The sequence below is a fragment of the Ursus americanus genome, chromosome 13 (assembly GCF_024610735.1).
Source record: "Ursus americanus isolate L20-20 chromosome 13, mUrsAme1.1.p, whole genome shotgun sequence".
Lineage (NCBI taxonomy): Eukaryota > Metazoa > Chordata > Mammalia > Carnivora > Ursidae > Ursus > Ursus americanus.
Window position 1 is genome coordinate 64,475,383 of NC_142139.1, and position 22,724 is coordinate 64,498,106.

At 49.0% G+C, this 22,724-nt stretch overlaps 1 protein-coding gene across 3 annotated transcripts; it reads right to left on the reverse strand.

Moving 5' to 3' along the window:
• Positions 1–169: 169 nt before the first annotated feature.
• PNOC (prepronociceptin) lies at positions 170–21,695 on the reverse strand. 3 transcript variants are annotated; one of them, XM_087866362.1, is made up of 4 exons: positions 21,625–21,695; positions 12,152–12,309; positions 3,419–3,809; positions 170–588 (listed from the first exon to the last, which is right to left on the reverse strand). In XM_087866362.1, exons 2-4 carry the CDS (start codon positions 12,275–12,277, stop codon positions 503–505), a joined length of 603 nt encoding a protein of 200 aa, XP_087722488.1. In that variant the 5' UTR covers positions 12,278–12,309; positions 21,625–21,695; the 3' UTR covers positions 170–502. The 3 variants fall into 3 exon arrangements, with proteins under 3 accessions (XP_087722488.1, XP_045630028.1, XP_087722489.1); XM_045774072.2 differs by lacking the exon at positions 21,625–21,695 and adding an exon at positions 19,446–19,644; XM_087866363.1 differs by having other exon boundaries at positions 500–588; positions 3,361–3,809.
• Positions 21,696–22,724: the final 1,029 nt, after the last annotated feature.

The following is a 22,724-nucleotide window of genomic DNA, read 5'->3' on the forward strand; positions in this document are numbered from 1 at the left end:
TGCAATCTGGGTGTTTATGCTCATGTATTCTTGCCCCTCAAGCTTTATATCAAGCAGAGCCATGTGTTTTTTGCTTCTGCTTCCCAAGAGAGGCTGCTCTGATGGCGTGTCTGGAGTCTGGGCTCTCAGTTACCTCACTTAAGAACAGCCAACCAGTTTATTAACCATTTGCTCAGTAGAAGTTTAATGGAGAAATATCTGTTTAAAACAATCAGTCCAAAAGAACAGCTCTTTTACAAACAAGTTATGGCAGTGACAAGTCAAAACCCCAGGCTTGATTTCCTGTTCCTTTGACCCACCCCTGGTAGAGGAAGGGGGAGTGAGAAGGAAAGATGGGGCCGTTTTTATGTGAGCTGGAGGAATTACAAAAATACACTCTGATGTAGCAACAAGGTTGTCATGAAACATGCCATGGGGGGGGGTTGCGGGAGTGGGGAGGGAGAGACAATCAGACAGGGAGGGTCTCTGCCCTGGGGGCGGAGACCTGGAGGCAAAGCTTGCCTCAGTGCCTTGGGGAAGAAGGAGTCCCGATTCCCAGCCGGCAGGTCTGGGGCTGGAGACATGCTGTTTTGGGGATCACCCGGACACCTGGGGAGACAGAAATGATTAAAATGGCAAACCCAATAGTTTTTCTGACCTTTTAATCCTATTTGCCTGAGCAATAGTAGGGAGGCATTGAAAACTTATCAACAGAATAAAGAGCTCCCAAAGCAGCAAGTAGGGTTCCCTAAGTTTCTAGACTGTTGAACTTCCTCTATACACCTGCTTTTTCTGGCCTCAAGTCTACTGGGAGGACTCACAAAATAAAGAGGAGGTCTGTCGGCTGGGATTTGAAAGGCATAGCGTAGGCCCCGTGCCCAGAAACAGCTCTCTAATCCTTGGTATTTGGAATCCATGTGCAGTAATTCATTTCTTGAGGCTAAATTGTGTCCTCATTTATGGCTCTTTTATATTGCCAGTGCTCTTTAAACCCGATTTCACCAATTCCTCACCATGAATGAATCCGGTCACTTTCCACTGTCAGGAAGGGTCAAGGCATGGGGCAGAAGACAGAGTAGAGTAGGGACAGGGAAAGGGACCGGAGGAAGACACCCCTTTGCACAGTTCTGTCTAGGACTGGATCTGCACCTCAATGTCCCTCCTTCCTAACACATCATTACACCTTCTAATAGGGTTCTTTATCCCATTTCCATGTTAGGAGGCCCCACTTCCAAGTATAGGTGGGTATTGGGCATCTCAGAACAGCCCCGGAACGAGATCCCCCACGATGGAGACATCTCAGGCATGTAGGGCTGGTTGGGGTGTGTGCAGGCGAGCGAAGACAGGGTTTAAGCTGCCTGGGGTGGATTCGTAAGTACATGTCCCCACTGGAACTCAGCCACCATGAATGGGTGCCACAAAGGACACAGAGAGACGGTTGCAGAAAGAGGAAGGAGAAAAATCAATAATATACCCAAATGAGCTAGTTAACGTTTTCAATGGTTCCGTCCAGAACTTTACATCTTGAGCAAAGCAGCAGACAGAAGCTAGTTACCAGTTACGTTTCAGTGCCTCTCAGCTGGAAGTTTAATAGAAAAGTAGCAAAATCAATTGTCTGAATAGGGGCTCAAATCGTTTTTTTTTTTTTTTAAATAAATTGATTCCTGCTATTGTGACTGATTTTAATCTGTCTATAGGTACAGAAAATAGTTGTGGTTCAGAACTAGACAAGGGCCTCCGTGTCCCTTAAGAGCCACTTTAAGAAGAATAAATGCCTAAGAATTCAATCCAGGCTGCTTCTGAAAGATATACCGTGTTAGGTGCTGTGCAAATATGGCTTAGGAAGAAATAGGATGCTTGTTAAGGATCCGAGAGTATGGCTTCAAAAAACGGTGCGGGTTAATTCAGGGCCTTTGGGGATGAGTCATTCTGCTAAAATACGCATGGCAGCCTTCTCCTCACAACTTAATCCCTATGTCTGTATTTGGCAATGGGCCTTTTGCAAACCAGCTTACCTGCGAAGAGCCACATGGGCTGCCCCATGCTGAAGTGTGGGTGCCAAAGATTAACATTTGTATTAGTACACTTTGCATGAAGATTATTAATGATCGGGCTACCTTTGGCATACGGAAAGTATAATAAAACAGCACATGTAGACTTTTTTTTTTTTTTTTTAAATGCCCCTGAGTCAGGCAAAAGTCCCTCTTAGGGAATGTTTGGGGAATGTTTTTGGCCAACTGATTCATTCTTTCCATTAGGGTAAGTTTCTAGACTGTTGAAGAAAAGGTATGAGGCTCTGGAGATCATCAGACTCCCATATATGAATTCAGGCACATTTGCTTGATGAGAGGGATTTTCTTAGAGTTTCAGAAAATTCCACTGTGTGAGTTTCCTGTGCCACTCGAAGTTCTGTACAGGTGTTGGGCTGAGGAAAGTGGAGTTTTTAACCACTGGGCCGTAAATTAGGGGTTTTGATGTTTATTATCTGATTTGTAATACAGTATGTGCATAAGCATTCCCATGGGAGTAAGGACTGGAGGGAGAGAGGAGTAAAAGCAAGCAAGCAAACAAACAAAAATAAAAATGGCCCCGGCAAGAAGTGGAAGTGAGGAAAGATGACGATCTCTCAGTCACTATTCTAAAACTACTTCGTCAGGTAGGCCAAATTCTCCAAGCCTTGCTCAGTGATGATGCCACTGACCTCAGGGAATCAGTCCATTTCTGGCAAGGCGACAGGATGGACAAACGAGGAGTGGAGGAAAGAAAAGCTGAAAGTGTAACTCCTGGTCCTAACAAGAACTCCTTGACAGGGGGAAAGTGGGAAAGGGCCATGGTTTCCGTGGAATCCAGTCCGCTTGAGATACAGGGGGTAGGGGAGGAGAGCGCTAAGCTGTCTTCGAAGGTGAAATAGCAACATCACAGCCACAGAAATCAGACTGCAAATGGCTAGAGGTAGGTCCAGCTATGGGTTCTTGGAGATAGTCTCTGAGGGAAGGTGAACTGAATGGTTGCTATGACAACTGGATAGGCAGATTGGTCCACTTAACTGTCCCCATAGTAACTGAGCTCCTGGAGAGCTATAGAGGAATTAGTTATCTTAACATGCTACTATTATCCCCATGGTAACCAATCTCTAAATGGCAGTGGTCAGCCTTAAGGAACAATCCTAGGAAAATCTTTGCTCCCTAGACAAAGGGCGGGTAGGAGGTGGGGGAGGTGAACATATATCTCCCCCGCCTCCCAGGAGCTGAACACCTTGAGGTGGTATGGGGTGTGTGTATGTATTTGGGGGCTAACGTGCTTCCAGGTCCCGGAGGGAGGCTAAGACAGTTGGGTATGTAAGGCTTCTTTTTACCCCCAGCTCGTTCGTGCCCAACTCACTCATGGGTTGAAGTGGACGGTGCAGCTGGGAGAGGCTCCCCTTCCGGCTACACATTACCATTCTGATGCAGGGTGCGCCGGCGCTGGCTGGACTGCAAGCTCAGGACCAGGTACTGCCTCATAAACTCACTGAACCGCTTCTGGTTGGCCAACTTCCGGGCCGACTTCCGGGCCCCGGTGAAGCCCCCGAACCTCTTCTGCAGCTGCTTCTGCTCCATCTCTCCAGCCTCATCCACGCCGGGCTCTGTCCCTTTCTGGGCTTGGATTAGGCTCCGGATGCGAGGCATGCGCTTCAGTTGCACCTCGGAGGCGCTCGGCTGGTAAAGGGCGGCTGCCACATGCTCTGGGTCAGCAGGGCTGAGCTGCCAGGAGCCCCTGGCCAAGACCTTGGTGCATGGAGTCCAGAGAGGGCTGCTGAAGACCTTCCCTTCACACTCAAGGATGCACACCTGCAAAGACAGAGGCGGGAGAAAGGAGAAGGATTGGGAATGTCTATTAGTCCAAGGCAAGGAGATAAAGTCCTTCTGGTGGCTACAAAATCCACATGAGTACCAATGCACGTGCTTCCAAAGCATCTCTTTATTAAGGACCATGTAGCAGTTTTACATGTAGTTACTTAGGTTCATAGAATTTCAGAGTTGCGGAGACACAGAAAACTGTCCTTCCCAGCTCCATCATTTCACAAATGAAGAAACTCCGGGCTCAGAGAGGTGAGATTAATTTACCCCAGGTGACACAGAAAGTCAATGCAAAAAGAGTGCTCCAAACTACACCCAGTTAGAGCCCTAGCTGAGTTTTCAGAGCCAAACACAACTCACGAGGGTCACTCAGAAAGAAGAATTTTATTTTGTTCTCTTATCAGGCTTGAGAGAGGTCAGTTGGTTTAAGATGTCAAAGCATGTGCTTAAATCTGCCTGGCTATTTTAAGGTCGCCATGTTAAGACGAACCCTGGCGTTGTTCATTTTTCATCCCACATGTACTAGTTATCACTACCTGTGCGTCAGTTATAGAAAACAAGAGTCAAGGCCCTTCGGATTGTAGGCAGGTTGGCAGTCAGGTTCAGGTGGGGAAGAGGGACCATCAGATGCTATCCAGTGGACCTGCCGGGCCCCAGGGAACTTCTGATGCTGCTCTGTCTCTCCAGGTGTCTCCTACTCCTAATCTAGACCAACAGCCTGGCCACGACGTTTCCACACCCCTCCTGAATGGTCCTTGCATTGGCCCCACCTCCCATATTCCTATCTCTGACTGGGTCTTTTGGAAGCGTCTAACTTCCAACTTTACCTACTATTTGCTGTTTTGGCTTCACCCGGAACCCTTCTTTGTGTTTCTGTCCTCAGCCATATGAAAATCCCACTTCAACTTGACCTTGCCATCATGGTCAGTGGGCAGCTGCGGAGCCCTTCATCAGACCTTGGAGTCTTGCCTGGCTTACAGGGCATCAAGAGTTACTGCTCTGTCTGGACAGCTGCAGGACATCAGAAGACTGGTGTGTGTGCCTGGTACCCCCTATCTGGGGAGCAAAACCCTGTCCCCAGTGTTCAGAGTGGCACAGATGCCAATATGCGCAAAGTCTCCATCCTGACCCCTAGCCAAGGAGTGCAATGTGCCTGCAGCTAAATCACACACCTTGCAGCTGTCCCACCGAACCCCCAAAAATGGCTCCTCCAGTACTACTTCTCCTGCAACCCGTTGCCACTCCTTCCCCTGACCCCCTTTTGTCCCTGCCAAGCTTCTCCAAGATGTGGTCTGCACTCATGCCTCCATCTCAGCATCTTCCATTTTTGCCTCATCTCCTTGAAATCTGCTTCCCACCCTCATCTTCCACTAACTGCCTTCTAGAGGGCCACCAGTGAATTCCCAGTCACCGGATCCAATTAGCCCTCATTCTCACAGACGGTGCTGCATTTGGCAACGCAGACCACACCCTTCTGAAAATTCTCCGACATTGCACTCACCTCTCAGACTGTTGTGCTCCTTCCTCCTGTGTTCCTAAGAGTCTATCTTTAAGATTCTTCTCATCTCTCTTTACAATCTGCCCCCCAGTGACTGTTCATTTCTGTGATTTTGGTCATTTCTTTCAGGGCATCCCAGATCTGGATGTCCAGCACCTGACATCTGTTGAACTCCCGACACTTCTCTGATCCCTGTCTGGTCTCTCTATCAAAATGTCTGACTAGCACTTTAAATGCAATTTGTTAAGAATTCCCTTCTGGGGCAGACACTGCCAGTTGTCCATTCCATCCCCACCTCTCCTCCTCCTTCCTAACAGAACACTTGTTTTCTTCCTGAAGGTCACACGTACGTTTTTCAAACTCCTGTGCAGCCAGAGGTGGCCAATGACATATACACAGAAGTGATCAGGTGTGGCTTCCGGGAAAACAGGAGGCTGACTTATCTGGGGAGAGCATCCTTTTATTCTTCTTCCTTCCTCCAGACTCCTGTTTAGAATGCGGGCATTTTGGCTGGTGCTCAATTGGCTATCTTGAAACCATGAATGACTCAGGGGATGGAAGCCATGTGAGAGTGGCACCCATCTACAGATAAAGTAGAAGGAGAAGGAGCCTGGGACAATGGGGAGGTGGCGGAGCCGCCATACCGGCCCTGTACTATCTACCTCCCAACCTCCTTATGAGGAATCAAACCTCTGTCTTGTTTAAGCCACTGTTACTTTAGGTCTTTCTTACTAGCAGGTGAATTTAATTATCTGATACACTTTCTCCACCTCAAGTCTGTTCTCCTTGGTCTGGGTATGGCTCCAGATCATCTCAGAACTTATTTATTTATTTGAGAGTGAGAGCGAGAGCATGGGGGTTGGGGGGCAGAGGGAGAGGGAGAGAAGCAGAGTCCCTGCTGAGCGAGGAGCCCAAGGTGGGGCTTGATCCCATGGCCCTGAGATCATGACCTGAGACGAAATCAAGAGTCGGACGCTTCATCAACTGAGACACCCAGGCGCCCCTTAGAGCCTTTAAAAAGACAGAATTCAAAAGCCAATTAAATTCCTGTGGAATAGAACCAGGGTTTAAAACTTACTTTTACAAAGCTCGGGTAATTGGGTATCTGCGTTAGGTTTGGAAACTACTGACATAGTCCATGTTCCCATGTTATGATGAGGTTCAGTCATGTGTCCAAAACTACACCATTAGACAAGATATTACCTGAACAAGAACCCAAATGTCTCGAGCTCCAACCCAGGACATCTATTCAATGAGCTCTGTGTGCTTGCAATGCAAATTGGTGCGAATGAGTACAAGACTAAGGATCTTGCGAGACTAAAAGGTAAATTCTGATGGGAAAATTGCTCGTTTTCCTCTGGGCCAGAGAGGAGAAAGAGCCAGTAGCCAATGGGAGTGCCGCTCTTCTTCACCGATAAGGCTTCCAAGGTGCAGCTTTTGCGAGCCCCCCCGGCTAGCCAGAGGTAGTGATGATGGGCCCTGCTCATACATAACTCACGAGCATGTCTTTTCCATTTAGATTTTCCTCAGAGGTGCTGATAGAACTAATATCATCAGTGCCAACTCAGCAGAGATACATAAAGAAATCACTTTTTCACAGCCACAGTGTCACTGGGTATGGAAGCAACTTCCATAGGTGGGGAGGGCAGATTTTAACATGATGGTAGCTGCCAACCTGAGTGCTCTTTAAGAATCACTGCTGGTTTGTTAGAATGCAGATCCTCAGCCTATACTCCCGGAGATGCTGACCTAGTAAGTCCAGGGTGGGGCCCCGGAATCTGCATTTTTAGCAAACCCCCAGGTGATTCTAAGCTGGACTTACTTGGAGAGACCCTGCTTTGGAACTTGCCCTGAGGAGGAAGGTGTCACCACGGAATACAGTGGCGGAGTCTCCCTCAGAGAAAGGGTTACTTGGGTCTATATTTAGCTTGCTCCTGAAATACTTTGAAGAAAACCAACTTGCAGTACATTCGTTCAGATCATAATCCTATTGGGTGATTACTCTATAGCAGTGGGTGTCTAAAGGGGGCAGTTTTGTTCCCAGGGACATATGGCAATGTCTGGAGACATTTTTGGTTGTCACACAGTGGGTAGGGGGGGAGAGACGCTCTTGCTATCCGATGAGTAGAGGCCAAAGATGCTGGTAAATGACGTACAATGCACCAGACAGCCCCCCATGACAAATAATTATCCAGCCTAAAATGTCCACAGTGCTGAGTGTGAGGAATCCGACTCTACGGAGTAAAGGGAAAGGCAGGAGAGTGTAGGTAGTATTGGGAAAGCCAGCAGAAGAGTTAGAGTTTGGAGCTAACATGGCCTTGGAGCAGACTTGGTCCACTCCTCACAGAATAGGAGCCCCAAATGCTTGTTGAACGATTCGGCTCCTTCCATTTACAAGAACAGGTGGAGGTTGTTAAACCTAGAGGCTATTAGATCTTCTGTGAGCCTCTGGGTTCCTAAGCCCAGATGGTAATTAGATGAGGTGTCAATCAGAGAAAATACAATTCTATGATCAAGCCAGATGCATAGGCTGTACAGAGACTCAACATACTGTTAGATGAATTAGATACTAACAAAATCATCTCAACTCTTGATTTAGGAGAAGGTTTTGGGCAAATGTGAGGAATCCAAATTCACAACAGCATTTGCAGCACCAGATGGACAGATGAGCCTAACGCCTAACACTCTGGTCTAAGGGACCCACCGGCCTCTTTCCAGAGATTGGTTAATGGTCTATTAAGTGAGCTGGACACATTTTCACAGCCCACACTGATGACATTGCTCTGTTAAGCTAGAGTGTGGGTGAGTATCTGGAAAGTCTCAGACTGGTGCCAAATTGATCTGTAAAGCTGGGTTTGTGGGGAAACTGAGCAAAGGGCCCTTTGGATATCTGGGATCAAACATCAGGGAAATAGGCACATGAGCCCATTGGGAGGAAAAGAAGAGGCTCATTGAGACTGTTAGGTCTCTGCCACTAAAACATCAAAGCATCTCTGACCAAGAGGCATTGGGAGCTATTTGCTTTAGGAGGTTTTGCTAGAATATCTGAGGGCTAACACTAGTAGGCAAACAGATGAACAGTGCAAGAGAAAACTTGCACTATTAGGAACTCTTACTGCAAATCAGCGAGTAAGAGTTTTCATGTATTGAAGGTAGAAAGCACTAGAACTTAGTTTCCTTTGTTATTAATCAAATTTCAAGAAGTTGTAAATAAATTTCCCCAGACCTTGAGGGTTACCTTCTCGTTTTCCTCTAAAACGACGCGGTGAATCTAGTTTTTTCTACGTAAGCTGATGGAGGAAGTACCATTCATAATTAGGTGGAAGCCCAAGACATTGCAATGGGTTTGGGTGTATGAGTCATTTCCCGACCAGAATGATAGTCTAACAAAAGCCAGCCATACTTGGACCATGGATCTGGAGTGAGAAATACAGAACTTCTTGATAAAGCCAAGGATTTAGGAGGGCCTGGGAATAGTTCAGTATTACATAATTTCGTGGAGGGATTGGGAAGGTGACCCGTGCTGAAATCTCTAAGTTCCCCCAGCCCCCATAATTCACAGAGTTGGAAAAGTGTTGCAAGATTTGGAAATGAGATGTGGTTGTCAACATTCTAGGCATTTCACCAAACTTTTAAAAATAGGTTAAATATGGGGCACCTGGGTGGCTCAGTCGTTGAGCGTCTGCCTTCAGCTCAGGTCATGATCCCAGCGTTCTGGGATCGAGCCCCTCATTGGGCTCCCCGCTCAGCGGGAAGCCTGCTTCTCCCTCTCCCACTCCCCCTGCTTGTGTTCCCTCTCTCACTACCCCTCTCTCTGTCAAATAAACAAAAATTTAAAAAATTTTTTAAAAATAGGTTTAAGTATGAATACAAACTAGAAACAAATCAACCAGGCAATCAGGTCCTCTGAGGGTCAGCAGGCGCTTTGAAGAATTTATCCCTCCCTGTGAAGCTCCAACTGGCCATAACCTAACTTGTTTCAAAGAAGTATCTACTTCTTTGTATCTACTAACAGTGTTGTCTAGACCCCAGAGATGTAAGATGCTAGGGGGGGATGGAAACAGGCTCCAAATTCTTTACTGGCTTGGGAAGACACCACTGTAAAAAGTCTGCAGCATCTGCAGGGGTTGGGCCCGTTAGTGGACTAAGGGTCTTGCACTCTTACAATTTCCATGGAACATGTTCACTGAGCGCTGCTTCGTGCCACGCTCTGTGCTCTGCGCTGGGGATCCCCAGCACAATCAGAAAAGGAGGCTCACACCTTATGCTGAGAGACTAGCAGACACAAGTAACTGTCAGGACACAAAGGAGAGAGGGGCTGGCTCTATTTGGGGCAGGTGGAGAATCAGCAGTGTTCTCATAGGTGAAGTTGAATCTGAGTTTTGAAGGAGGAGTATTGGATGAAGGAGGAGGGAAAGGCATGCACAGAATGGTGGGACGAGTCCCTGAACCCTAGGCAAGGCCAGGAAGGGAAAGCGGGATTTCTTAGGAACTGTGAAAAGTGATTGAGGTGAGGAGAGGACGTTGGGGCACCTGCAGCCTGGGGAGAGCTGAAGGCCTGGGATCCAGGCATGGCATCTCAGAAGGAGAGGGTGTGGCGAGATAATCCCGAATCTTGGTGGTCACTTGTGTTTACGGAGTGGGGAGAGGAACGGGAGTCCAACAGGAAGTAGAAAAAGAGGAGTCGGAATGGGGAAGAGAACCAGGCAAGGTCACCAGGAGAGGACAAGGAGAAGGAAGCCTGCAAACTGGCCCCGGACCTCCGAGAGAGCAGCTAAGGAGTGATGCAGCCTCAAAGCCGCAAGTGTAGATTTCTCCCTGGGTGTACAAATATCGGTTCAGGTCCTAATGCTGTTTTTGAGTGGGAAATAAAGGGTTGCCGTGAAGGCCAGAGATTCCAGAATTGTGCATAACTTCCCGTCTTGTCTAGACTGCAAATGGAGAATTGAGCAGGGTGGCGATTATCAGGCTAACAACTCGTCACTGGTTTACATGTACACTAAGTCGTCTGCCCTGTTTACTAAGGTCAGAGGAAAGTGTTTTGTCGATGAACTTTTAAACCTCTCTGGGCTGCACAGCAAAGGCCTGTGGGCCTTCTGCGTTCCAGCCAAACTCAGTTTTCTCAGTTCCTTAAATGCCACTTCCCTCTGGGCGCCAGGCATTTGCTCCGGTGCTCCCCGTCTCCCTCCACCTCCCCCCCAGCACCCTCCCTGCCTCTTTGCTCCCACTCTTTAGGTCTCCTTAGATACATCTGTTCCTCCCAAAGCCCCAAAAGTCTAGTTTGGGGGCCACTGTTCTGTGCTTCCCCAGCACCCAATAATTAATCCCTCTTGGAGGGATTGTGGGATCTTCTCTCCCACTAGTTGCAAGCTCCGTCCACCTGCTTACCTTCAGATCCCTTGGCCTGACCCTGGGCTCAGCATACAGTAAATGCTCAGAAAAACCGTAACGGATGAATGAGAAGGATGGCTCAACTTTGGATGGGTCATCTGGGGATGCTCTTCACGACGCATTAGTTTTTGTTGTTCAGAAAACAGGCTCAAAAACCACTGAGCAGGTGTGGGAAGAGCTTGGTGTTTGGGTACGTAGGGGCTGCCTCTGCTCATCGTTAGCGAGCTAGCTCAATGTGAATATAGGTTCTGTATTTGCACACTTGCCTTAAGGAGCAGTGGGTACTTTTGGTTGTTTTTAAAGTTTGGGGAGTTTGAGGGGTGCCTGGGTGGCTCAGTTGGTTAAGGGGCTGACTCTTGATTTCAGCTCAGGTCATGATCTCAGGGTCCTGGGATCAAGCCCCGTGTCAGGCTTCACACTAAGGGGGGACTGTTCCAGGATTCTATCTCCCTCTGCCCCTCCCCCCATTCTCTCTCTCTCTCTCTCTCTCTCTCTCTCTCTCTCAAATAAATAAATAAGGTGTGCCTGGGTGGCTCCGTTGGTCAAGTGTCTGCCTTGGGCTCGGGTTGTGATCCCGGCATCCTGAGACTGAACCCTGCATTGGGCTCCCCACTCAGGGGGAGTCTGCTTCTCTTTCTCCTTCTGACCCTCCCCCTGCTCGTGCTCATGCTCTCTCTCTCTCTCAAATGAATAAATAAAAACTGTTAAAAGTAAAAGTAAATAGTAAAATAAATAAATAAATCTTAAAAAAATAAAGGTTGAGGGGTTTGAAATATGACATCTTTTGAAAGAAGTCTGACTACAAAGAAAAAATAATTGAGTCATATTAGATTTAATAGAGGAATAACTATTTAGATTGACATGAATGCAGTGGAGAAAGCAGTTTATTTAACGAAAAGAAATTTACTGCCAGATTTGCACCTCAAGTTCAAAATTTAAAGTATAAGGGTGCATTTAGGTATTCATCGTAGAATTACCTATAATACCCAAAACGGAGGGCAACAGACATGTTCAACAGGAGGGTGATAGTTAAACAAATTATATTGTATTCATAGAAAGAAAGAACTTAAAATAATGTTTAATAACGTGGGGAAATTACGCTGGTATAATATAGCAAGTGAAAAAACTAGGATTCTTTCTCTGACAGGTGGGATTAAAGCTAATTTTCTTTTTTTTAGACTTCTCCAAATTTGCCAAATTCTCCAAAACGAGTATGCATTATTTTAATAATGGGAACAAAATGACAGCCCAGGCAGGCATTTATCTGAATGTGGAAAAGTGGAAAGATGACAGGGTTTGCCCTTAGAAGATGCGAATGCCCTCATCCGTTTCCTGCTGACCACGGGACACCAGGCGAGTCCCTGACCTCCGGGCAAGGCTGTAATTTCTCATTCTGGGTCTGGAGGCAGGAAGGAGGAGAAGACAGGGATGCTCTGGGGCCTACCTCAAGGTTGAAGCTGTCAAGAACTGGGCGGAGCTCCTCTCGGCAGGTCAGACAGTCCTTTTGGCAGCTGCCGGACACGCTGGAGAAGAGGCTGAGCAGCAGGAGGTCACAAAGCAGGATTTTCATGGTGCGGGAGCAGGAAGCAGGGCTCTAAAATGCTAAAACACAAGGGAGGGTGGGCGGCAATTAGAACAGCCATTCTGCGGTGGGCCTCACATGGGGTGGGGGGGGATGCACCAGAGGGAACAGCACCAGAGCTCAGGATTCCCCTCCCAGGAGGGAATGGGTCATCAAGGGTACAAGAGGCCTGCTCCAGTCAGCCAGGCCCACCGTTGGGGCAGGGGCTAGTGTCTGGGCTCCTAGGGGAGCCACCTAGCTGGCCTCAAACTGCATAGGCGCTTCCAGGGAGCTGAAGGCCTCACTTTGCAACTTACCGTGTGACCATAAGGTGATCTCTCCAAGCTTTAGTTCTCATAGCTATAAAAGGGGAACGGCGGTACCTGTCTTGGCACAGGGCCGATGCGAAGAGAGGAGATCCGCAAGGGAAGTTTTGCAAAGTGCCGTGCGAGAGTGAGATTTATGAATGACTTGTGTACCTTGTCTCCTCCCCAGCCTTCCCTGTCTCAGACAGGGATGCCCCGACGAGCCAGAATTTGCTCTTTCCGGAAGCCTCCCCCAGGCTCCTTGTCTGTTTGCCCTGCTGGCGTGAGCTAGCTTCCTGAGCACACAAACTCTAGGTTCACCACGCTAGGCCATGCAAACCCAGGACCAGGTATGTGCAATTCTTTACTGAAAAATGAACAAAGACACGAAGATAATAGCTTCAACTATTATTAGTTAGATTAGTCATTGATATTCTTTACATAGGATTGCCTGAACGATGTGCAGTTTTTCCTGCTCCTCTTTAAATTCATCCTGCGATCAAGCCTCCTGAATCAGAAAGCTATTTCCTTGGACTGCATCAGTTTGCGTCCCTGTAGAAAGATCTTTACTTGGAGGATGAAATGGAAAGGGGAACAAGGGAACTTTCTGGCAACGTTGTGAATGTTCTCGACTGAGGTATAGGTCACAGGGGTGTATACATTTCCTGGAACCCATGGAGTTGTACACTTAAATCCTGTGCATTTCAGTGTATGTAAACTTTATCTCCACAAAGAGTCCGGGATCAAAAATAAAAAATTGTTGCTTTTATTGCTTTTTCATCAGACTCTACTGAGAAAATGTATAAGCCCTGCTCTTCAAAGGCAGCCTACAGACCAGCATCAGCGTCACCTGGGATTTTGTTAGAAATGCAGAACGTCAGGTCCTAACCCAGAACCCCTGAAGCTGGGTCTGCTTTTTTTTCAGCAAGATTGTCAGATGATGCAGACACGTGCTAAAGTCTGAGAAGCCCTGGTAGAAGATGGGTGTGGAGTGGAGCAAGTAGGTAAGAGAAAGAAGGGGATCCTGCCGTTGAATTCACCAGTGGCTGTTTTGGGAGACTCTCCCAGCCCTGCCTGGGTGTCACCCAAGCATCTCATACCAAGAGGATATCCGAGAAAAGACGCTCAGTCAGTGTTTTTTAAGTCAATGAGGGGACGTTTGAGATGGGCTTGGAATGAGTAGCAGTTTGTCAAGAGGACAAAGAAGAGGGCATCTGAAAGTCCCAGGAAACAGCCTTTGGAAAGGCAGAGAGGACTTAGGACCACAGCCTGTGAGAGAGTGGTGAGCCGCCTGGCATCCCAGGGCCACCTGCCCACACGCCCTAAGGGAAGCTCCCTGCGAAAGAGAAGGTCTGCTCTGATGGAACCGGCTCTTGTTTGCCCTCCAAAAGGTTTGGGCTTTACCCTACAGATGATGGGGTGTCCATCCCTATACAAAGAAACTTATCCTATGCATTTTTTATTCTCTATCCCAAGGGCCAGGGCCTTAGTTGAGACTTATGGCCTTGGTTATTGTGATGGGCTCCTAATTCGTCCACCTCATGACCTGGCCTCCCAGCACGGCATCTCCAAGTCTGCTGACGTCACTTCATGCTTAAATCTGTAACCCCAGTGGGACTGCGTACTGCTCCTGCCCGCCTTCTCTAGCTTTCTCTCCCGTCGTGCACCCTGGTGTCCCTTCTGGTCCTAGTGAATCACCTGTCGTTCCCATTTCTATCCTGTACTTAAGGCCTTTGACTCTTTGCACACGCTCTTCCTTCTGCCCAGTATACCCGTCTCCGGGTCACACTTCCTACGCACCTCAAGAATTATCCCCTCCGGGAAGCCAGCTGCAACCCCTGGTCTGAGCTAGATGAATCTCGTCTGCTTCCATGGCATCGTGAAGCAGCACATCACAGTGGGAAGGGCGAGAGCCTCGGGGCCTGTGTGTCAAACAGGCACAGCAGACCTTTGTCACCGAGCTCTGATTCGCGTTTTCTCACCCGCTCATCCCTACAGACCCCATATCGCTAACGCAGCCTCTCAGCTTCTCATCTGTAAAACTTGGACAATCGGAGTACCCGTCTCACAGGGTGATGAATGTATTGATGCTTGTAAGCAGTTAAAATAGCACCTGGCACATACCCAGTACTCCACAAAGGCTTATAAAAGGAAGAGCCCAGCACGTAGCCATCACTTTGTAATACCATCATTCTGCCTCGCGTGGCCCTTACGACATCGGACCGTACGCTTGGACTTCTGTGTCTCTTTGCCCCACTGGACGGTGGCTTCCGAAGGGCAGAGACCATGTTCTGTGGTTCTCTGTATTCCCAGCACCCAGCACGGAGTCAGGAGGCACTGAAGAGGTGCCGAGGGTGTGTGATACGTGGCAGCGCTCTTCCTTCTCCTTAGCTCACGTAGAGCTGGGGACTGTCCAGGAACCTCTGCCTCACTGGGGCCCAAGACGCTGACGGCACAGGAGCCACTTCAGGACTGTGCGACCGACAGCAGGTGTGCTCAGTGCGAGGGGGGAGGGGCGGGAACAGGGTCGTTCCAGAGCGAGGCAAGATGCTCTCCTCAGCTGGAGCCCCATGCGCGCTGCGGTGGAAGGCTGGCTGCAAAGGGCTCTGAGGCACGGGTGGAACAGTGTCATTTAACAGCAGCTCAAGTAGGTGCTAGGACACAAGCCGTAGAAGTTCATCACAGGTTCTTTTGAAGAGAAAACGCGTCTTGAATTCCAAACAGCCGCATATACCTACATGTCTTAAACTGAGGACTGCCCGAATATGTCTTTTGTTTAATTTCAGACTTGCCTTTCCATTTCTTATTCTACTAGATTTTAGTCCTTCCAGTTGGGAGACATTTTTGTAGAATTTGTCCAGAACGGCATGGCTGTGCCCTCCCTGGCCACACGATGGCAGTGCCTGTATGTCACAGAGGAAAGGGAAGGCTGGGAGCCCGGGACGGGTTCCTTCCTAACACACAATTGCAATACAGAATGTTGGCGTAGGCTGAGCTGATAAGTTGTGACAGCTGTTAATGAAACGCTCTCCGGCTGAGGTTTTTCATGAACCTCATTAACCGCGGCTACTTGCACATTCAGGAAATGCCCCGGGGATTGACTGATGTTTGTTATCTCAAATTCTGGGTAAATGGGTTTTTAGGGTGAGGTGAAGAAAGAAGATGAGCTCCTGGGACATTTAGCATGTAAAATGTGTCTGATACCCTTTCCGCATATAAAATGTGAGCTGTCCTTGGTTTGGCACTCGGCAAACCTTCCCGAACCTACTTGGCGTTCGCTTGGCCCTCCTGGTGGGTCCATGGGACACCTCTCTTCCAGGTCCCCACCTCCCTACCCTCTATGTCCCCCCACCTCTAGCTCTGAATGAGTGACTCCACCTATTATTTAAAACCCATCCATACACAAAGCTATTTAGTCTCTGCAATTCCAAGAATCCCTAAAATGGGAGCAACATAGGCCTGTCTCCAAGGTTGTGATATTTCAATGAGACCAATATAAGTGAAAGCTCAGAATAAATGTAATTATCCTTACAAAGGGGACCGCATTTTGTACTTTTTGGTACTCCTCACAGCACCCGGTACCATTGTGTTCGGGGTTAACTTAGATTTTGAACTGTATTGGAAACTCAATAGAGGTTTTTCATTTTTAAGAAATCTCAGCAACATCGATGTAGCTTTTTCTTGTAGCTCTGTGTGTAAGTTAATGCCAAGCAAGGTGAAGGCGGGTAATTAATTAATTCATGGGGTATATTTATATTTAATCCTTACCCTTTGCGTGACTCTGGGCGAGTGATTTTACCCGAGAATGTTTGTCTTCTCAATGGCAAAATGGGGATCATGACAGGTGGTGGTGGTTGTTTATTGAAGGAATCCTGACCCTCAGTAAATAAGACTGCCCAGGGTACGCCTGAATTTTACCTGGCTTGTATTTCACCTGGTGAACCTAGCTCGGTCAGCACTTCCATGTGGTGCTGCTATAATCTGGACATCTCTTATTGAATAAAGAAATGTTTAATTACCTCGTATTTCGGTAATGACACCTTGTAAATTTAATTGTGCCTCGTTGCTTATGAAGATAAAATACCACTGTGTTTTAGCCTTAATCTATTTGCATGTAATCTTCCTTCCCAGGGCAATATAATTAGTTGCTTATCTGTTTGGAGGATTACGTACGAAGCTAAGAAGTTAATTGAGTTTTGTCTTATGGCCTCTGAGAAAGCCTGTAATTTTGGAGCTTTTAGCAGAGAAGGCGGCGGGGGGGGGGGCAGACTTCCTGCTAGAGGCACGTACGTCTCTGTTCCTTCCATCAGCCACACAAGTAGATATTGTTCTTTACAAGTTACAACAAATTTTTATATTCATATCCGACCCTCTATCCGAGGGTTAACCAGATACCTCTTTTTGAGAGGAACAGAAGTTCATAGAGGTTAAGCAACTGGCCTAAGATTATCCAGCTTATCAACAGCAGAGCCAGGACTTCAAGTCCCATGTGTTGACATCAAACTGCGTGTTCTGGGAAAACATAAACTTATATGCTGCTTCTGCTTCGGACGGGTTGGCCAGCTCTGGTGGAATCGCACCGGGCCAGTCTCTGTCTGTGTCCGACAGTCATCACATTACTATTACATTTAGAATACGAGGTGCCAGGCGCTGTGTTAATTGCTTTGCAAGCATGCATCCTATGCCCCCATTTTATAGCTGAGAAGACAGAGACTTGAGGAGAAATGACTTGGAGTGGCAGAGGTGACCCTCACGCCCATCTGATTTCCCCACTCCTGCTCTCGCTGGCCACTCAGCGAACTCTGCAGCCATCTGTCTCTGTGTAGGCGAGCTCATGCTAAGGACTCCCTTTTATCTGGAACTCTGGGCCCCCCCTCTCTGATTGCAACGTCTTATTGTCCCCTCTCCTCCGTAGAGGAATTTTTCATTGCCCACAGGCACAAGGGTTTGTCTTCTACACGCCTCATTTCTTTGGCCCATTGTCCACAGGACTCCTACACCGGATTTTGCTCGTTCACCAGCTATGACCAAGGGAGGCCTCTTTACTGGCTTTTCCTCCTCTCACGAATATGCTTACATTCAAAAAGGTCCTTCTTCTGCCCTAGATTTTCGCCTGGAAGGAGGGAGTGAGCATAGAGGAGGTGGAGGGCAAAGCAAGTCCCCCGCCCTACACAGATCAAGTGTGGCGGGTGCTGGTGAGCAAGGAGTGGGCCAGAGGCCTGTGCTGGAAACGAGAGAGGCCGGGGCTCCAGCCTCGGCTCTGTCATTACCTGTGGGATCTGCAGCAAGCCCCTTTCTTTCTCTGGGCCTCAGTTTCCCCTTCTCCAGAAAGAGGCCGTTGGGTTAGATGGTTAGTAGTTTTTATTTTATAAGTGGCCAGATATTTGTGCTCCCCTGGGGAGGGAAGCAAGGAGGGAGGAGGGAAGGGGGGTGGGGGGCAGAAGAGGGTTTAATGAGGAAGTGGCTTCAGGGCAGCACAGGCCAGGGGCTGAAGGCCCAGCAGGGCTCAGGAGAGGGCCTGGAGAGGGGCAACAGACACATTTCCTGTCAGGGCTGCCTCAAGCTGGAAAGGTATCGCTCTGAACTTTGAACCTCCTGATTCTGGCCCGCAGTTCTGCATAGGCTGTCAAAATAATTTAAATGGATTTTTAAAAGCTTTCATTTGCTTTTATATTAAAATCACTGCATGGTCTTTCAAAAAGGCTAGAAAATACCTAATAGTCAAAGAGCAACGAATCTAGACCAACAAACTTCAAACTGCTTTAGCCTCCAGCCATCAAACAGCTCTGAGCACACATTCCCAATTGACTTATAAGTTACGTACGTTCCCAAACCTGCTAAAGTGCAAATTAAGAAAGATTACAAAAAAAAAAAAAAAACAAAAGACTTCAGTTTCCCAAAGCCCAGTGGGTTGTGGGGGCCCACGCCCCTCTGGGAGACCGCTGGCCTAGCTCGTTAGCATTCAGCTACACGGACGCGCTCCTACGAAGCTGAGGGCTTCTGACAGTCTTGCCCGATACGTTGCCCTGCGAGGCTCCTATCACGAATGTCCCACACGCTCTTGGCTGAACGAATGAAATGATGAATGGGGATGGGGGTGGGAGGGAGCACAGGACGAGTGCGGGACCAGGGGAGCTTGGCTCTGCGCCTTGGCTGTATGGCGATTCACTGACATTCTCACCGAGACTTCGACCCCTCGGGAGCAAGCTTTACGCTTCATCTGCCAAGCCAGGCCCTTCAGAGCCGGCCGCATGTGTTTCTGCAATGCTGACGTAGCAGCGCAAGATCGCAGAACGTCAAGACTGAACGTGACTGGAGCCGATCTAGGGAGATGCCCAGAAAATTGGCTCAGCCCCCAAAATAGATGTGCCCCAAATCTCAAGGTTTGCAGTTAGTAGGAAACCCTCGTGTTAGAGAGTGGGAACACCTATAGGCATTGAAATAAAAGCGTTGAGAAAATCCCCTTTGCTTAATGAGCTCTCAGCCATTGAAGCCACCACAAGATGCTGTTGGGAGGACTCCCGTTTTCTGAGAAGGGCCCACCCCCACCCTACGATGTTTGATGAGTGGCTCCCCCCAGACGCAGTTGCAAAGTTTCTGTCCTGGGCTTCTGGAGCTGTGGGACTACGGGCTGGGGCTCACTGAACCCCGTTGATAAGACCATAGAACACGCACATCCCTAAACCCCACATCCGTACCGCGTGTGTGTGTTGGGGGGTGGGTGTTAGCATGAAATAAGCATGTAGATAAGTTTAGTTCACTTCCTGGCACATAGTAGGTTTCAGTCAAGGTTAATTCCCTTGCCCTCATTTTGTGGCTTTGTCCTGGCTGCCACCTCCCTCCCCCAAAGCCCCCAGCCCAGCCAAATCTACCTCCTTGCCTGCCCAGTTCGAATCTCTGGAATCCCTGGAGCAGGTGCCTCTTCTTCCAAATTCCTCCAGCACTCGCTGTCTGGACCACGCCGTTTAGGACTTCATTACACCCAGCCTTGCATTGTCCTCTAATCGTTTCACTGTGTTTGTGGGGTCCCACCCTTGCCGCCATTAATTGGTGAGCACCCTTGGGCTCAGGGGGTTGGTGTGCAGAAGTCAGGAAGGCTGGACTCTGTCCTGCCAGGGCTCGGTCCAGCTCAGTCCCGGACACGGTATTTAGCTGAGCTCTCAGCTTCAGTTTCACCAACTGCGACGCGGAGACAATGACACCGGCTCACAGGGCCGTTGCCGGGGATAATGGGTGCGAAAGCATGAAGATGTAAATCATTGTATGAAAGTAAAGGGCTGTTATCATCACCTCTGTTGAATCCACCAGAGCCCCCCCCCCACCATCTCCCCTGCCTGCTGGAGTGTAGATGATAAATACCTGATTGATTGAATACAGAATGGCTTTGTGACGGCTCCTGTCATCGGCTCCAGAGAGCATGGGTTTCAGCCTAATCCTGCAATTACTCCCCTCATTGACAAAGCAAAATCTGCATTCTCTGAAACTCCGAGTACCCTCAGCCTTCAGCTGGTAAACCAGGGGCTGCCGCCTTGTGGAGAACGGGACTGCACCCCCAAACTCCAGGCTGCACCACAGTGCCCTCGACGGGGCGGCACCCATGGACCAGTGGAAGCTGCTCCTTTTACTGAGGTGGTGCTCGAGGGCAGTCTTTCCAGGCACCCCTGCCTGCAGGGGTCTCAGCCAGCGCAAAGGAACCCGAATCCTTTCTGTTCAAGGTATCGCAGCATCAGTGGAAGTGCGTTGAATATTTCCCTGCCTCACTTTATAAATGCGAGAAAGGAGTGAGCGCAGCAGCCACCCACAGGCAGCGAAAAGAGCAGCAATTTCTTTGGGAGGTTTTTGATAAGAAGCCAGGCAGTTACTTTCCCCCCATCTATGTTGAAAACTCTGGTTTAGGCTTGCTGGCAAATGCCATGCAAAGCTCATCTTTTGTTAGTCTGCCGAACAATGTTATTGGTTATAATTGGGGCTATTATGGGCTGCTCGAGGAAGCGAAACACAGATGTTTAAGCCCAGGATCAGGGTATTCAAGTCCAAGGCAGCTCGCTTTAAATAGTCCATTTCCCGAAGCATCCTGCTTTACTTGAAATTCCCCCAGAACTTACCCATGTTCCGAGTGAGATGGGGGGAGGAAGGGATGGGTAATGAAGGGAGGGGAAGCGAGACATGCAGAGAGGGAGAGAGAGAGAGTGTGTGTGTGTTTGTGTGTGTGTATGTGAGAGAAATAGAGGGAGAGAGGGAGAGAGACGCACAAAGGAGACAGAAAAGGAGGCTGAGAAAGAGCGAGAGTTTGGATGACTTCTGAACGTCATATTCAGCAGGACTCAGCAGAGACCTTTCAGTGGGAGAGATGGGCAGGAGGAGAAACATGCAAAGAAAGAGAAGAAACCACCACATAATACAGGGTCTGGGAGTCCAAGGTCATCCTTGCAGAAATCTACGTGGGTCTCACACACAGTGGCCGCGTTCAGCACTGCACTGGTCAAGCCCAACGCCCTGGGTCTCACTTTTCCCCATATCATTACCAGCAATTTCTATTCAGTGCATAAGGGAGGAGGGTTCCCTCAGGACGGAAAAACCCAAATCCAAATCAAGTTCAGTGGCATGTTGAAAACCAGCCTGCAAGCACTCCGAGGGAAGGAAAGAAAGGAAGTCAGCCCCAGGGAGAAATCGCTCACAAGGGTGCCCTGAAAGGCAAGCCCCCTGCCCCAGGGTCTGCTCCTCCCCTAATCTCACTCCCGCATCCACCTTTTCTCAACAGATAATGACATAGTAGGGGCCACATCTGGGAAATCAAAACTTTTTCTCATTTCCAAGTTCAGCTCTTTCTTCTTCTGCATCTCTCTTCAGGATAAAAATCTCAGCCCTCCCCTCCCACCCCCTCTCTGAGCCCTGAAAGTAAGACGCAGGGGGAAATAATTTTGCAGGTGGCCAGCAGCATCCACCCCAGACAAAGGAGAGAGGGTGAGGAGAGAGCCCCAGGCAGCTGCGCTCCTTCCTAGGGCTCCCGGCTGTCTGTCTTGGGGCTGGGGTTCGCATGCAGTTGCCTACCTGAGAGCTGTCAGTAGCCTGGCTCCTTCGGATGTGAGGCTTGGTTCCGCTGTTATCAGCCACACCAGCATATATATATCCTCCCCCCCACACACAGCCCTCCCCTTCCCTGCCCACCTCGATGACACATACACACGCTGACCCCCTTAATCAAGCGAGCAGCAGAACCTACAATCCTCCCTGGCTGCTCCCTGCCCCCCCCCCCCCCGGCTCTGTGCTCAGACCTGTGACACCCCAACCCCCCCATGCATCCATTCTCGAGCCTGCTTTACCTGGACTCTGTTCAGCCGGGATCCCACAGCTGCCTTCCCTTTGCTTTCAGAGGCACGGCGAGGACTGATGGGGAGCTCTGGCAAGTCAGTCAGAAAGAAAGGCTCCTGGTGACAGTGACGAGGCAGACCCCAATCCTGGAGTCTCCTTGAACAACCTTTTTGCCTGAGGAGTAAAGAATAGGAAGAGGGCAGAAGGAGGGGAATCTCCTGCCAAGCTCCCACCGGCACAGAGAAGCCCAGAGCTGAGCTGAGCCAAGCCCCCTCTACTGTCACTGGCCCACAGGCAGCAACAACTAGGCCACTCAAGGCAGAGGCTCTTACCTGTCGTGGGTCACGCCACGAGGCATTTTCACAGGTGCCCGTGGCATGACACAATGGGAAACGCTGAGCCTTTACACTCAGAAGAAAGTGTCTGAAATTCTGGCTCTACTGTCAGAGCAAGTCACTCCTCTTGGGGACCCTCAGGTCCTCCTTCTGTAAAATGGGTATGATACTGCCCAGGACCGTTGTGAGTAGAGAAATGAGATTCTGTTTGTATTTGGAACATATAAGATCTTTAATAAATGAGTTCTGCATCCCCTTCACCCTTTTTACATTAAATAATACCCACCGAATCTAAAAATCCCCTGTCAACATCTAGGGTCACCACAGAGTGCTTTCCAAGCTGCTGCTGAACTTTTCGGGTGTCACCCCCCATGTGCCTTGGAGTCTCAGAAGCTGTTGAAGATGCCCCCACCGCTCAGGGTGGACCCTCCTTCCCTTCCCCGTGGGAAGGTAGCTCACGGTCAGCAGAAGCAGGCAATGTTTAGCTCCCCAGCGTCCTTGCGG